General features: G+C 52.5%; 1 protein-coding gene across 2 annotated transcripts in view; it reads right to left on the bottom strand.

Moving 5' to 3' along the window:
* Positions 1 to 15,531, bottom strand: part of DSCAML1 (DS cell adhesion molecule like 1) — a 346,911-nt gene that overhangs the window by 323,311 nt on the left and 8,069 nt on the right. For both annotated transcript variants that reach the window (XM_032640872.1, XM_032640871.1), the window contains exons 2-3: positions 4,448 to 4,765; positions 799 to 945 (exon numbers count right to left, since the gene is read on the bottom strand). In XM_032640872.1, coding sequence (XP_032496763.1) covers positions 799 to 901 — 103 coding nt within the window. In that variant the 5' untranslated portion in view covers positions 902 to 945; positions 4,448 to 4,765. The remainder of the gene's footprint in view (positions 1 to 798; positions 946 to 4,447; positions 4,766 to 15,531) is intronic.

Raw genomic sequence — 15,531 nt, 5'->3', positions numbered from 1 at the left:
CAAGGTCCTTGATGGAGAAAGGAAGAAAAAGTGTCAGGGCTGCTGCAATGGGCAGGGATGCAGGGAGAAACGCTGGAGTGATGGGAAAACCCCACAGTTTTATAACTGGAGGCCTGGAGGTATTTTGAGGATCTGAGGTCCTCTCTTGAGATTTCCAGACCTGTTTTCCTGTCGAAGGGACAACACTGCATAGGAACCAGCATTGAAGTGCCTGCAGTCACGGCAGCTCTAACAAGGTGACCCTACAACATGGTATTAACCTCTTTTTGCAACACCTGGCACCTCTAGCGTGAGGCCGGCTAGAATTCTGACGGAGCGTCTAGGCAGCTCATGAAATCAAAGTCCCACGCGTATGCTCACTCAAGTCTGGTCCTCCGAGAATCCCAGGAACACGGACCACACACCGGCCTCTTATCGCTCCTCTCCCCACAGTCTTTCACAGATAAGGTCCTTCCAGCCTTGCCTCCCATCTCTAAGGCCAAGGGCAATCAAATAGCTGGTGGCCAGGAAAGACAGTGATCCCACTCCTTCGGGGCAGCCCGACCACCCTGTGTCTGATGGGACCTTCACACACGCCGCAGAGGCCGCTGCCACGTGGGTTTTCACCACCCACACGGAGACGCACCAAGCCGAGACCAAAGACACTTTTTTGCCAAAGCAACACCAGAACAATAAAAAACCACTTGCCAGGACCAACCTCAAGAGCTGGGTGAGCTCAACCACCAACTCAGTACCTCTGATTTTCCGCCCCCTACCCCCCAGCATCCGGGCCTATGAGGCCCCGCGGTCGTCTCTTACCTGGGATGATGGCGACTGTGTCTTTCTCCCAGGACACAACGCTAACGTATTCCTGCACTGAAGAGGGGATGAGGCACTTGAAGACAGCCACGCTTCCACGCATCGACCTTTGATCCTCCACCCGAACGGTGTAGGGTTCCCTGAAAACTGCAGACAGGTTGCGGGGCGGAAAGAAGAGGGTGTCACAGGCTTGACTAGGACACGGTGTGGGGGCCTGAGATGGCCACCTCTCAGCACCCCAGGCCGCACTTCCTTCACCTCTTCTCCCACCGACCACTTGCCCCGCCCGGAAGTTCCTGCCAGGGTCTTATTCCTGCCTTCTCCAGCAACCTCCTTCCCACTCCACCAGACACCCACTCTCCCGCAGAAATACCCAGCCTCCCTCTACAGGACCGTAAATCCAACTTCTAGCCTTTCCAATTTTGGTGAGTTTTAACAAACTGCATTAGATTGTAAGGGCCTGGAGGGCGGCACCTATGCCCTGCAGTGGGATTGTATTCAACGAGGGCATGTGTGGTTTCTAAGCGAAAGCGCCGGAATCCCTCTAATTAAACCACGCTTGATTTCCTACATGATTCCTGGGCCCAGGGTGGTAAGAGTTTGGGGCAAAATGACCATCATTTGCCAAAAGTAAAACTGTGACACGTGATCTAAAAACAGATTTTTGTGCCACTTCAAGGTGAAAGGCAGCCTGGGAAAATGTAGTTGACATACAGAACTTTCTGCAGGGCTCAGTGGTTTATAAGAACAATGGGAGAGAATACTCGACACAGTGATGATCTCTGAAAACACCGAACCCCAGAGCCACGGGCGATTTCCAAGATTCTACAAAACAAAGCATGCTTGCTGGTTTCTCCCACCTCCTGACACCACCTACAGCCTGACCGCCAGTCTTGCCCCAAGCTTCAGCAGATCCCTTCACCCACAGTGTGCAGTGGAGGCCTCCTGCCTCGGTCGGTCCCAGGGCTGGTTTCTGGGGTGCTGTCACCTGCAGGTGTTCTACGTATCAGGTCCCATGGGTGGGCTGGACCAACCTTAGGGGTAGGGCCGAGGGGCCTGCTTCTGCCTCTCTCTGGTCCTCCTCCGCTTGGCCTTTCCCCGGGGTCCTGTCTTTCCACCTCTTCTCTGCCAAGCAGAGCCGGTACAGCCAGAGCCCCGCTGCTTCCCGACCTTGTCCCTCTGCAGGCACCTGGGCTGTGTGCCCTCCTGCTCTCCCTGCCATGGTTGCCAGGGCAATGCTCAGGGCCCTGCAGCCCCTCCGGCTGTGCACCTGCAGTCCCTCTGGCTTCATCAAAAGCTTCTTAATTGGCTGTGTTTCCCATCAGGCCAGTCCTGCCCGTCCCTCCCCAGGTCTTTATTCTTTCCCTCCCTGTGTTGTGGCTGTGATGGGAAGAGACACAGTTGAGGTGGAGGACGGAGGCATGGAAGGAGGCACTCCCAGCTCTGTGGGGCCGTGGTCCACCCTTTCGTGGGCTGGACACCGCACTGCCTGCAGACGCGGGGAGAGCAGAGAGGAGGCTAAGGGGAGGGAAGCAGGGGGGAGGGTGGGAAGTGCTGGGGTTTGGGTGCACACCGCGGAGACAGTCCTCGAGAGCCTGCAGAGACCTATGGTTAGAAGCATCAAACAAGCAGGCCCTGTGTCCTCCTCCGAGCAGCAGTGTAACGCTGGCTAAGAGCTCGTGAACCTTCTGGAGCCTCGGTTTCCTCACGTGTAAAAGGAAATAACAGCAGCATGGAGAAGGCCTGGCACGTGGAAAGCACTACAGCAATGCAGCTGGTCATTACAGCCACGCCTCTGTCATTAACTGGCTACAGGTGCCCTTCGGGCAAGTGACTTAACCTTTATTTGACTTAGTTCCCTCCCTTGTAAGACACACCAGACAGGATTATTGTGAAAACTATATCCTAACCCAATAACAGGCAGGTATTAGGAAACAGAACATGGCTTGCCCTTAGCTCAATCCTCCAGGCTGTGGAGGCCAGAACTGGGCTCCATATCCCGGCCTCAGGGCTCCCAGTCCAGCACCTGGTGTCGTGTTAGGGGGTCAGTGCTGTTCCTGAAAAGAGGATCCACGGGGAGCCCCAGAGGAGATATCTAAGTGGGTCCTCAGAGCTCACACTCCCACACCCCCCGCCCCCAACCAAACCAGTGGATGAAGACCAGCTCTTTAATTAAGAACTCCCACCCCACATCACCCCTACACACACCCATTCCCAGCTGCTTGGAACCTTCTACGTGTGAGAGGCTCTCCTGAGGCGGAAGGATCTTAATTCAACAGAGCGCTATCTCGCTGAACCGTCACACGGAGTGATGAACGAAGTAGGTGCTGGCATCTGCTTTGCAGATGAGGAAACTGAGGCTCAGAAACGTGTGTCCTCTGCCTAAGGTAAGTGGCAAAGCTAAGATTCCAAAGCACAACACAACTTTCCTTGAGGGCCTGACTCCTTGACAGGACAGGAAGTCAGAGATATCGCAGGATCCATCGCTAGGCATGCAGGCTGGGGAGACTCCCCCCGGAGCCGACTCTCCCCCGCGCAACACAATCGCCAGGAAAGATGGCACGCCCAAGCCTTGGAGCCATCGCAGTGAGCTGGCTAGAACATTACCTATCCCCTCCCACTCAAAAAGCTCTTCTAAGGAAATCATTCCCCAAACTTCCATGCTTTCTTACTATTCGAGGCACTTTATAACAGATTGGGACTCACCAGCATATCATGACAACCTAGCTAAGAGTAGCTCATCTAAGCCATGCACTCACCTCCAGACCTAACCCAGAGAAATGAGACTTTCTAGTTTCTGTAAAGAGAACAGCTGAGAAGCCCTCACTTCCTTGCTTCCATCACCTCTTCCCAAGACCACAATGCTTCTCTGCTAAGAGTTTTCCATCATGAATTTTACCTAAATGCCTATTCTCATGAGATACCTTATATTCAAATGTCTATCAACAGTGGAATGGATAAATAAAGTGCAGTATAGCCAAACGAGACTATACAGCAAGGCGAATGAATGACATATAACTTCACACAGCAGTAGGGCTAAACCCCACAAACAACAGTGAGCAAAAGATTCAAGGGCATATGTGCTGTAGGACTCCATTTAGATAAAGTACAGAAACAGGCAAACATCTATCTTGTTAGAAGTCAGGACTGTGGTTTCCCCTAGGGTGGAGTGACTGTAAAAAGCATGAAGGCGTTTCTGAGGTGCTGATACCTTCACCTGGATATTAAACTTTGTGCAAATTCATCGAGCTATATACTCACAACATTTGCAGTTCTTTTATATACTCTCTTTCAATAAACGGTTTTGTTTTTTTTTAAAGAAACTCACTGAATTTTTCCATGAACCAAGTACTAAAATGAGCACATTACTTAATATAAATGGGCCCTATCTCCTTGGACCATCACACGTAGTGATGAACAAGGTGGTTGCTGGCATCAGCTTTGCAGATGAGGAAACTGAGGCTCAGAAAGGTGCGTTCTCCACCTAAGGACACACAGGAAGTGGCAGAGCTAAGATTCCAAAGAACAGCATGATTTTCCACGATGGGCCGCCTTGCCTTCTTCCATGCTACACACACATCCTCAAAACGACGGGCGCTGCCGGCTCCCCATTCCCGCCCTGCAGGGGAGCCCGTGTCTGGTCCTTTACCTGCTTTGACGCGGATGTCGGGACTCCGGATCTTGCCGGCAGCATTCTCCGCGGTGCAGAAGTAGTCATTGTCGTGGATAAAGCTATTGAAGGCGGAGGGGGAGAAGGGGTAGAGCTGCAGCGTCCCGTTGGCGTGGACGTGCCGGATGTGTGGCACGTCGTAGATGTCGTCCCCCGTGGCCAGGTACCATCGAAGGGCCGCACTGGGGGAGCCCGCGGCCGGGCAGGGCACCACCACCCCCACGGAGCTGGAGAAGGTCACCTGCTGCAAGGAGTCATTTACAAAGTAGAGGCTGGTGCCGACATCTTCAGGGCGGGCTGCAGGGGAGGGGAGAGGTTGGTTAGCGCCTAATGATACCCTCGTAGGCCCGGGAGGCTGCAACACCCACGTTCATTCATAAAACATTCAAGCACCGGTCATTCAACAGCACTACCGAGCACTGACTGTACACCAGGCACTGGCAACGGTGAGGAAGAGACAGTTCCCACCCTGCATAAGCTTCCAGCCTAGCATAGGGATGGCAAAAGTTGAAACATCTCGTCCTCCATGCCAAGCCAAGTCCACAGAGAGAGGCGGCCACCTCTGCTATGGCGAAGGGTCCCAAGCCATAATCCACGTCCCCGCACCCCAGCCACCCATCAACACTTTAGGAGAGACACTGAAATTGCTTAGATAATGGGTATTTATTGAGCACCTATTATACTCAGGGAGGTTCACACCCGGTCCCTTGGTTCATCTGTACAACACTGAGAGGAGACAGTACTGCCTCTTTTTTATTGTTCCCTTTTGGAGGCTGAGCAAGTTATGTGATTCGCCTGAGATGACACAGCTAATAAGCTACAGGATTGAAATCTGAACACACTGCTCTAAAGAGGATCTTAGCACACTTTCTGTCACACCACCGCCGAAAGGTAAAAGGTCAGAGACCGTGCTCTATGAGGAAGGGCTACACGAAGCGGGGATGCTGGCCTGGACGAGAAAAGACTGCAGAGCCTTCTCCCCCTCTGGAGGTCGATCTGGAAAATGTGTTGCCCCAGAGGATGGGTTGCGGACTGGCGACACCGTGGGTAGACCAATCCAAGCCTAGGGACTAGAGATACCCACCCCCGCAAGCCTAAAACCATCCCTGACACTGACCAACCATGGAATTCCCTTCCCCTCTCTGACCCTCTGCTCCTTCACTTGTAAAATGGAGGGAGGATACAAGAGGCTGCAAAGACCCCGTGCATCTCTGACATGTTGCCATTGCAACACTCAGTCACACAGGCGAACCTGCTCACGACCGCAGCTACCTGACGACATCAAGGCCGCCTGACAAGGAGGACAGCTGTCTGCAACTCTCATCCCAGCCCAGGGCCTCAGTCTTGCCTGCCCTCATGGGAGGCAGCCCTGAATAGTGGAATCAGGGCCTTCCCTCCCTACCAAGGAGCCTGCCCCCTTAAGAAGGGTCACCTCTGAACAAGTGGAAGCAAACCCAGAGGAAGAGGGGGCCTGGTCCCAGGTCTCCAGCTGGAAGCCACTCCCTCTCCACCAGGAAGATCAAGGAGCAAACAAACCACTCTGCCGCTTGTTTAAAGAACGCTGCAGGGGACCCAACTTGACCTCAATTTCCACAACTTTATGGGGAGGGGAAGGGCCTGCATCCGACCATATTAATATTCTCGGCTTAACTCTGAGCCGAGCCTCCCGGGAGAATGTACCGGGCAGCTCATTGAGGAAGGCCATTAAGCCTCATTGGTCAGAGCAATTCACATCATCTCATAAAAAGCTGTGATGAAGCCATTAGCAGCAGTGCTGGAAAACACATCCATGGGCTCCTTGCTGGGGTGACAGGGGCATCCTCTTAGCTACAGATGCATTTGCCCTCCCTACCCGGCACTGCGCGCCCACAGCGGCTGCAGGGGGTGGAGGCGGAGGCGGAGCCGGGCCACGGTGGGCACCACAGCTTTCCCATCCACGTCCTCACGCTGCCTCCCCGGTGACAGTGTCGGTGCTGGCGGTGGAGAAGTCTGCTCTGTGGAAGAGGGGACCCCAGTGGGTCCCTTGGAAGCCTGCCCAACTCACAGGGACCAGAGTATTCCCCAAGGTCATGAAATCATGCCATTCTGCAAGTAAGCAAACTGAGGCTTAGGAAGTTTCTCTTCGGATCCACACTCCCCAGGTTCCCAGGAGCCCGCTCACCTTCTGAAAGGCTTCTTGATTGACATTCAGTCAACAATTATTCGTTAAGCATCTTCTACATGCCAGGCACCGTTGTAAGCACTTTACTCGTATGACTTTTTTTTTTTTTTTTTTTCGCAGCACGCGGGCCTCTCACCGCTGTGGCCTCTCCCATCGCAGAGCACAGGCTCCGGACGCGCAGGCTCAGCGGCCATGGCTCACGGGCCCAGCCGCTCCGCGGCACGTGGGATCCTCCCGGACCGGGGCACAAGCCTGCGTCCCCTGCATCGGCAGGCGGACTCTCAACCACTGCGCCACCGGGGAAGCCCTACTCGTATGACTTTTAATCCTCCCAACAACCCTGTGAGGGAGGTATTATTCTTATTCCAGTTCACAGATGAGGAAACTAACACACTGAGAGATCAAAGACTTTCCCAAGACCACATGACCAGTAAGTGAGGGCTCTGGGACTCAGACTGAGGCAATCTGAGCCCGGAGTCTGATTTCTTAACCCTTAGATGGTTGTAACCACTGCAATAATAAAGAGGGGGTTTATACCTCCCTCAAACACCACCTGGCCTCCAACTTCCCTTTTCAGCTGGCCAAGAACAGGATGAATATATCCACACGCCTGTGCGCACACACACACCCCCTGGGAGGGGCCCGTGTCGGACTCAACATTTCAGACAATGCTTAGCCCGTGGGCGCGGGGACATGACTCTGGGGTTTCTGGGTACTTCCTGAGACAACCTAGTTAATCAGACACCCTCACCGTGGCAGTTTTATGGATTTTGGACGCCAAAATCCATCAAGGAACAGAAAGAGGCATAATTTAGACATTATGGCTGACAAATGGACTTAGGAAGCTGAGAAAGATCCCTGCCAGAGAGGAGCTCAGGAATTGTCTGATTCAAGGGGCAGCGTAAGAAAACATTTAAGGATCAGTGTGAAGTAGCCCTCAGTGATGATAAGGCCAGCAGCAATACTCCTAGCCAGGGGATATGGGGCTATATGTATACGTATAGCCGATTCACTCTGTTATAAAGCAGAAACTAACACACCATTGTAAAGCAATTATACTCCAATAAAGATGTTTAAAAAAAAAACAACTACTGCTAGCCACCATGGATTTCACTAACTACGGGCCAGGCTGGGTGCTAGACCTGTTACAGGTGTTCTCTCACTTCATCTCATGACTCTCTAGGGGATGCTATTATTATCATCCCATTGTACAGATAAGGAAATCGAGGCTCTGAAAAGTTAACTAATTTACCCAAAGTAACCCAGAGTGAAAGTATCAGAGCTGGGCCAGAGCCCGACTTTGCCTGCCTTCAGAGCCTGGGGGCGAAACTGCCCTTTTGTACGCACCACACCGAAGACAAAAGGAATCAAACCACAAACTCTGGTTTTCCAGGCTGGGTATCCCTCCCCATCCTTTCTTCCATCCCAAACCCACACTCAATACACACTGCTCGTCTTCTCTCCCGGCTGGAAATCCATCCCACCCTCCCTGCAGAGACAACCCCTGGGGACCAGGCTCCTCTCGGCTCCGGGCTCCTGGAAGGACTGCCAGCCACGGTAGCAGCAGCCTTCCTGCCCTCTGGGCCTCGGATCCTGCCAGGGCCAAGGACACGGGCTTCTCCGCAACTACAGATGGGTAGACGTAATTGACGAATTGACGGGGACTGTCCAGCCAGCTGTCAGGGCTGAAGAAACAGCGGATTTATAGCAAAAGGTGAGTAGCCTCATATTTTCCCCCCCCTGGTACGTAAGCTGCTGTCTTCTGGGTCTGGGGGAGCTGGGGAGGATTAGATACACCATTCATTTCAGCTTGTAGCTCTGACAGAGCACTGCCATTATGAAACATCACCCTCAGGTGTGAAACAATAGCATTTTGCACTTACTTCGGGCTCATATCTTACCATCACAAGGCACCTGTCAGCCTGGAATGCAGAAGCCTTTAAATAAATATTAATTCAGCCTCACCCCACCTGCCAAGAGAGAGGAATAAGCAAATCCATAAAGGGGAAACCGAGGCACAGATCCCCTGAAATCTCTGCCATGTGCTAAGATGAAGGTTGGCACAGGGCACCAGTGAGTGGCTGCGGTAGCGATGGGTACGGTCACCAGCCACGGAAGCGGTAGTAGCAGGGGTCAGGGGGCCTCACCCCCCCACCTCACGGAGTCTGGAGAGGCTTCAATGATGGCAGCTTTCCCTCCTCAGGCTCCCGTTTGAACCTTCAGAGCAGTGACAAAGCCTCAGCCAGCTCTGAGGAGCACAGAAGCATGGGACAATAGTCAGAGACCCGGGACAAGTCTGACAGTGCTACCTTCCCTCCTGGGGCTCATTCCTGACCTGCTGTGTGACCTCAGGCAACCCACTTAGCCTTTCTGAGCCTCAACGTCCTCATTCACAAAAGGGGGACCTTACCTGTCCCCCAGGGCTGCTGAGCAGGCAAAACAGAACGTGAAAGTACTTGGTTCCCCGTAATGAGGATGCAGGACTAGGAGGGATGGGATTGTTATTCGCATCCCAGCGATTCCCCGAGGGGACCGGGGAGGCGAAAGTTACTGCAAAGGGTGGCCAGGGCCCAGTCCCCCCACCCCTCTGCAGTCCTGCACCCGAGGGTGACTCCTGCACCCTTGAATGCTCTCCTCTCCCAGGTCCTTCCTGACCCGAGGCCAGGAAAGACTTGTTCCTTCAGGAGATCTTTACCCAGCATGAGCCACGTGCCCAGCAGGCCCCCAGGTGTGGTGGAAAGCATCAAAGGCCGGGGAAAACGGTCCCCACCATCCAGGAGCTTGCAAAGGAGATGGGGGCAGAAGAGGGTTAACCCACCGCCCAGGGCAGAGTTCGCAGAAGGGTTTATGGCCCTTTCTGTAATTTCATTTTGGCTCTACACCTACTCCCCTGGAGGCTCAGTGGCCTGGCTGATGGTACAGAGTTCTCAAAAGAAAGGAGGCTAACTGATTGAGCGCCTACTGTGTGCTACAAGGGCATCTCCTCACATAATCCTCACGCAGAGGTCTGAGGTGGGCTCTGTGAGTCTCATCTTACAGGTGAGGTCAGAGAGGCTCAGGGGGGGAGATTCTCCAAGATCGTACAGCCAGGAGGCCACCAGGCCAACATTCAAAGTCTGCCTGGCTCCCAAGCCAGAGTTTTTTCCAACACAAAGCTGAAGAGTTCAAAGTTTGGGACCTTATGAGGATTTGCTTTCATTTCTTCTCTGGAAGCCAGTCCACATTTGGAAAGCAAATCTTTGGACAGGAAACTTCGACTTTCCCGACTTTCCCCTAAATCTCAGCCATCCCCCAGCTCTTTCTTCCCTCCGCAGACAGAACCAGACAGACTTACAGAGAGAAGGAGAGGAGGGAGAAACACTTCATAAATAAAGAGAGAGAGATCAGATCAACAGCAAAGCTTCTTCTGGTCAAAGGGGAAATGGATTTTTAATAGAAAATGGAAGTTATGGGCTTGGTTGTGATGTGACAGACGCCCAGACTTAAACCCCTTTAATCTTCTCCGCCGGTTAACATGGAGCACCACCCTGATGCCATGTTTCATAAAACAGGCTCCAAATGGCTGTGAGATTAGAAGCGTAGAAATAGCACAGCAATATTTTTAAACCAGAAATCGCCCCCAGGCATTTGGGCTGCCCCAGGGTCACCCCTGAAACCTAAATATCCATCGCATCAACTTGTCCGTCTGCCCTGCGCCGTCTGGCCATCGGGATTAGTTTGGCGAAGGAAACTCAACACCCACGCAGTCGACACTCAGGGGCCCCCCACCCCACCTGCCTGGGTTGGGATGGAGGTGTCTGGCCAACTGAGGCTTCCACCCAGGTGCACTTTGAATTATCCCCATGTCATCATCTCCAGTCATCGTAAATGACAACCTGAGGGGACCGAAATGTTAACGCCTTACCACCTCCACAGGGAGAAATGAGTCACTTCTTCTCTTCCTTTACAATATTTAGTCTCATTCACTGGATCTTTCATCCAGGAGCATCTGCCAGTGCTGGAGTCCCTGCCACCTGCACCCGCCCGAGAGATGGGCAAGAGCCTGCAAGGGGTATCCAGCCCTGGGCACGGGGAGCGCGGCTGGATGGTAGCAGCGGGGACGAGGGGCGGGCAGGGCTCCCCTGCAGGCCTATGAGCTCCCCGTCCTGGTCACCACTCTGTCCCCTGGGCCTAGCACAGCACTAGGCACTTAGCACAGTGGTTAAACGCCCAGACTCTGGCTCCCCAGGCTTGAATCCTTGCTCTGCCCCTTACAAGCAGGGTAACTGCAGGCAAGATTACCTCGCCTCTCTACACCTTGGTTTCCTCATCTATAAAATGGGGGTGACTGTATCTACTTCAAGGGTTGTTAGATTGGATGAGTTCATATGTATGACAGTTTCCGGTATATATAAGTGGCAGAGGTAACCACCTAAGTATTCATTGCTGTGGTTATAAATATTATCATGATAGCAGATAGGCGGGAAGTATCTCCCACAACAAATACCTCTCCCCGATTTTGATGATGGCAACTTCAGACAGTTTTCAAACATTACTATGCATAAGAACCACCTGGAGACCTTGTTAAACATGTGCGTCCTTAGATACCAGATTCACTGAGTCTGTCGTAGGGCCAGGGAACTCTGTTTCTGAGGCAGGTGGTCCTCTGGCTACAGAGTAATGCTCCATAGGATAAAGGTTTGCCATACCGGACTTCAATCCACTCTTCCAACAACAGACCATTCTCATGGGCTTGGCTGACAGAACCTCAGCACCTCATTAAGTAACTTAGTTTGGTGATCGAGTTAATGAAAGAATGGTGTGATCAATAAACAGAGCATTGCCACAGCTACACGGCTCCCGGGCCGCACACAGAGCTGTGGTTGTTTTAATGCAGATGTGAGGTTTCTCAGATTAATTTGCAAGGTTGACTACTCCACTGCATCTCCACACAAAGGTTTTCATAAAAGAGATGTATTATTATTTGTCTTCACTCTGTTCTTGTTCCATAGGTGGAAAAACCGGGTCCAGAGAGGATCAGCCAGTGGGGTCTCAGGTCAACCACCATGTCCATCCAAAACCCAGGTGAGGACCAGGGAGACGGGGTCTGGCCCCTCCATCGGAAAACCCCGTTATGGTGTGTTCACACCTTGGAGACAATCGGAGTCTCGATTCTGAGGACGGGAAGGGCCGGTCCCCCCAGACAGCATCTGAGCATTTACAGGCAACCAGAACTGGTTGTGCAGCTGGGACGAGTCCCAGACCTTCTGTCCCCAAACCTGGCACACTTGCTTTACCTCTACCCTCACCATCATCATGGCCACCATTTCTTTTCAGCACTAATTGTGTGCCAGGCGCTGTGAGAAGCCCTTTCCTTACACTACAGTGCATTTGATCCTTATGAGTACCCTCTAATGCAGCTACTGCCCAAGACCCCATTTTACAGATAAGAAAACAGGATCTTCAAGAGATCAAGTCATTTCCTAGGTGGCACAGCCAGGGCTGACAGAGCAGCATTTGAAACCCAGGCCTCCCTTACTCCGGCTGTGTTTCTCAACGGGAGCACTACATTCTACTCTCACAGAGTGTCTCCGAGCTGTGACCATCCTATAAGGTGGGTTTCTGATGAAAGAGAGCCATTTGGGGAATGACGATTCTGAATTATTTGGGACTGCCCCAGGCGTCAGACACTTCATCCCTAATCATCCCTCCCTGCCCTCCACTATATCCTCCTTACTCTAGTGAGTAAAATAACCAAAAAGTATCCCCCCAGTTTCCAAACAGCCCTAAGGAAACAGTACCACCCCAATGAGAAGCACTGCTCCAGTGCCCAAGTGGTCACCTCTGTCCATCAGAAACGGGTTTTTTTTTTCTTTTTTCTTAAGATTCTTAGCGCAAACATAGTTCCTGTAACCAGCAACCAGAAACCTCTGAGATCCAGTAAAGATCAGTCATCCTTCAACCTACAAGGCCCCTCACCATCAGCTCCAGGAGAAGTTATGAGCAACAGCTGACAGTCAAACAGACCCTTTAATCTTCCAGCCCCTTCTAGACAGGGCCTGTCAAAGGAACGCCCCTTATGGCCAGAAAGGTCTTTCCTGGGAGTCGGCTCAGACAGCACAGTTGTCCCCAGAGATTCCTAGATTTAGACTGTTCACACTGGAAGGACTTAAGAGGTTATTTTGTTCAATCTCCTCCATTTACAGACGGGGAGAATGAGGCCTGGAGAGTCATTTGCCCCAGGTGCACAGCTGGCCAGCGTCCTGGCTGGGACCAGACCCCCGTCTCCACCACTCTTGCAACTCTGGCCGCTCCACTTTCAGATCCCAGCAACCCAGGCACGGAGGGCATCATGGAGAAAGGGAATGATGTCATAGGAGGGAGCATTAGAGGGACCAGGGCTGCTGGCTGCCCAGAGGAGAGGGCTCAGGTGGGCAGTTCATCTGTCTACAAGTAGTCAAAGTGTCATCAGGTAGAAGAGGGTTTCACCTGGATTTATGTGGCCTAAAAGGTAGGAGCAGAGCCAGTGAGTAGAAGGTACAGGACCAAGAAAGTGGCTGACTGTAAGGGTGAGAGCTGTAATAGCTCTCTGGCCAGGAATGGCCTCCTTGAAAGGAAGGAGTTTCCAGTGGCTGGAAGTGCCGGAGCAGAGGAAGAACAACGCTGGTGGGACAGTGCAGAGGGGATCAGACAGCTGACTAGGGGACGGATTCCATGTCCCTGAAGGTGCCTTCCAACCTGGAAGATTTTGACCCATGGCTGTCACACCCCCAGAGCAGGTCCCCCACTCACCTTCTCCCCCATGGCTCTGGGAAGCCACCCTAGATACAGGGTGTCCATGACCCTGAGTCAGCTGGGTTCTCAGGGCCTGGATTCCAGTAATCACTGTGACCTCAAACAAGGTGACCCAAGGTGGGACCCTGTGCCTACTCCCCTTCCCACAAAAAAACTGTGGAGTCCCAGCAGGGAGAACACCCTCAGGGGCGTGTCCAGAGGATTATGGACTAAACTCACATCTAAGGACCTGGGGAGGGAGCAGAGGTAAGCTCCTCCCACTGCCCCCAGGCACTGGGGCCACAGGGAATCTGCCAAGTCTACTCCATGAAGACGTTGGCAGCCTGGCTTTGTCTCATCAGCTGTTCCCCATGTCGATGAAAAGCAAAGGCTAGGAAAATTCTCCATATGTGTGAGGCCCAGGGAGAGGGAGACAGCCACACACAGCTGTGAGACCTTCGTTGTTCCTGTATCATGAGATGACAGTAATTATACCTCATTTCAGCAGAGCATTTATAAGGCTAAAACTGATTTGCTGTGGCTTTTACATGTGTGTGTTTATATGTTGCCCTCTTCAGTTTACAAAGCATTGTCACACGCTATACCATTGTATGGCCTTCACCCTTTTTGTGCATATGCAATAGCAATCTCTCTGGGGGACAGCCAGGACTGGGGTTATTTTGCCCATTTTGCAGATTGGGAAATAGAGGCTCATGAACTATTAGGTAATGTGCCTATATTAGAGAGCTGAGCTTTGTTTTCTAGGTCTACGGACAATGCTTCTTACACACACACACGGAGTCTAATGGAGATGCAACTTGCCTTTGAATAACTGTTCTTAATGAAGACGGTGACCTTGGAAACTGCCAGTGCAAACAGCGTGTAGAGCAAGGGCATGGGGAAGTGGGGCAGGGGGTGGCTGAACGGGTGAGGGGATAGCAGCTGGATGGCAGGGGTGGTGCCCAAGGTTAATGCTGTTCGTGTGAAAGCAGCACAGGACAAACGGCCGTTAAACAGGGCACACAGGCTGCTGTGCTACAGCCCCGCGCCCTGCCACCCATGGGACCCACAGGCCACAACCTGCCATGAGCAGCAACTGACCTCTGGGTCATACGCTGCTTCCCTGGGTCATATGGCTGACTGGGTTATGGAGGGAGGAGTGGTCCAGGGATCCCCAAGGTCAGGGGCTGTCAAGGGTGTTCTCTATACATGAAACTACCTGAAAAACAGCAAAGTCCATCCTAGCAGGGAAAGACAGAAATCCATCCAGCTACAAGGTATGGGGGCTCACCCTGTGCAGCCCATGTACATAGGTTTATGGCATTAAATCAGTTCTTACTGTGTCCAGTCATGGTAGAGATTCATCAACCAAACCCAGCCTTCCTTTGGTAGGTATGAGACTGGCCTTTGCCTCACCCTCAAATCCAAATCTGGAGCCAACCTGTGCCCTCACCTTTTCTACAACTGCCGCCAGCTGTGGCTGGGGAAAGGAAGTGTGCTGGATGCTCCCACCCCAGCCCACCCCAGGGACACCCAGGTGGCTGCATGGCCTCAGCTATCTGGCTGAGGATGGGTCCTGCAGGCTACCCAGCTGACAGGTGATAGAAGGAAGCTGTGATGTCCCCTGCCCTGGCCACCATTCAGCCTCTCTTACTGCTACAAAGTCTAAGTCAGTTGGCTTGGCCAAAACTGTGCCTCATTAGTACAACCATTCGGGACAGAAGCAGCTGCTCTGCTTTGGGGGGGAAGCAGAAAAAAGAAGAGGTCTAAGGTTTACTGAAAACGAGTTATATTCTAGGTACTTCATATGCATTATCTCCTTTAATCCCATTTCATAGCTGGAGAAAGGGAGGTTCAGAGAGGACCAAGGTCACATACTAAGTGCAGAGCCAGGATGCAAATGAAGGGTTTGCCTTGACTCCGAATATCCACTGCACCATCGAATTGCAATCTTTTTTATTTTTCTTCACAATTCTAGTATATAAAATGCTCTGGTTGGAAGAACTGGGGGAGGAGGGCTTGAAGCTCTGCCCACTGGCCCTCTCCCTCTCTCCCTCCGGCCATCCCCCGAGGCTCTACCCAACACCTTAGGGTTCCACCCCCACCTCCTTCAGAAACCTCTGTGGGCTCTGGTGGACCAGGGCTCTCC

This window comes from Phocoena sinus, chromosome 8, assembly GCF_008692025.1.
Source record: "Phocoena sinus isolate mPhoSin1 chromosome 8, mPhoSin1.pri, whole genome shotgun sequence".
Classification (NCBI taxonomy): domain Eukaryota; kingdom Metazoa; phylum Chordata; class Mammalia; order Artiodactyla; family Phocoenidae; genus Phocoena; species Phocoena sinus.
The sequence above is the reverse complement of the archived record's forward strand: the minus strand, read 5'-3'. Positions and strand labels throughout refer to the sequence as shown.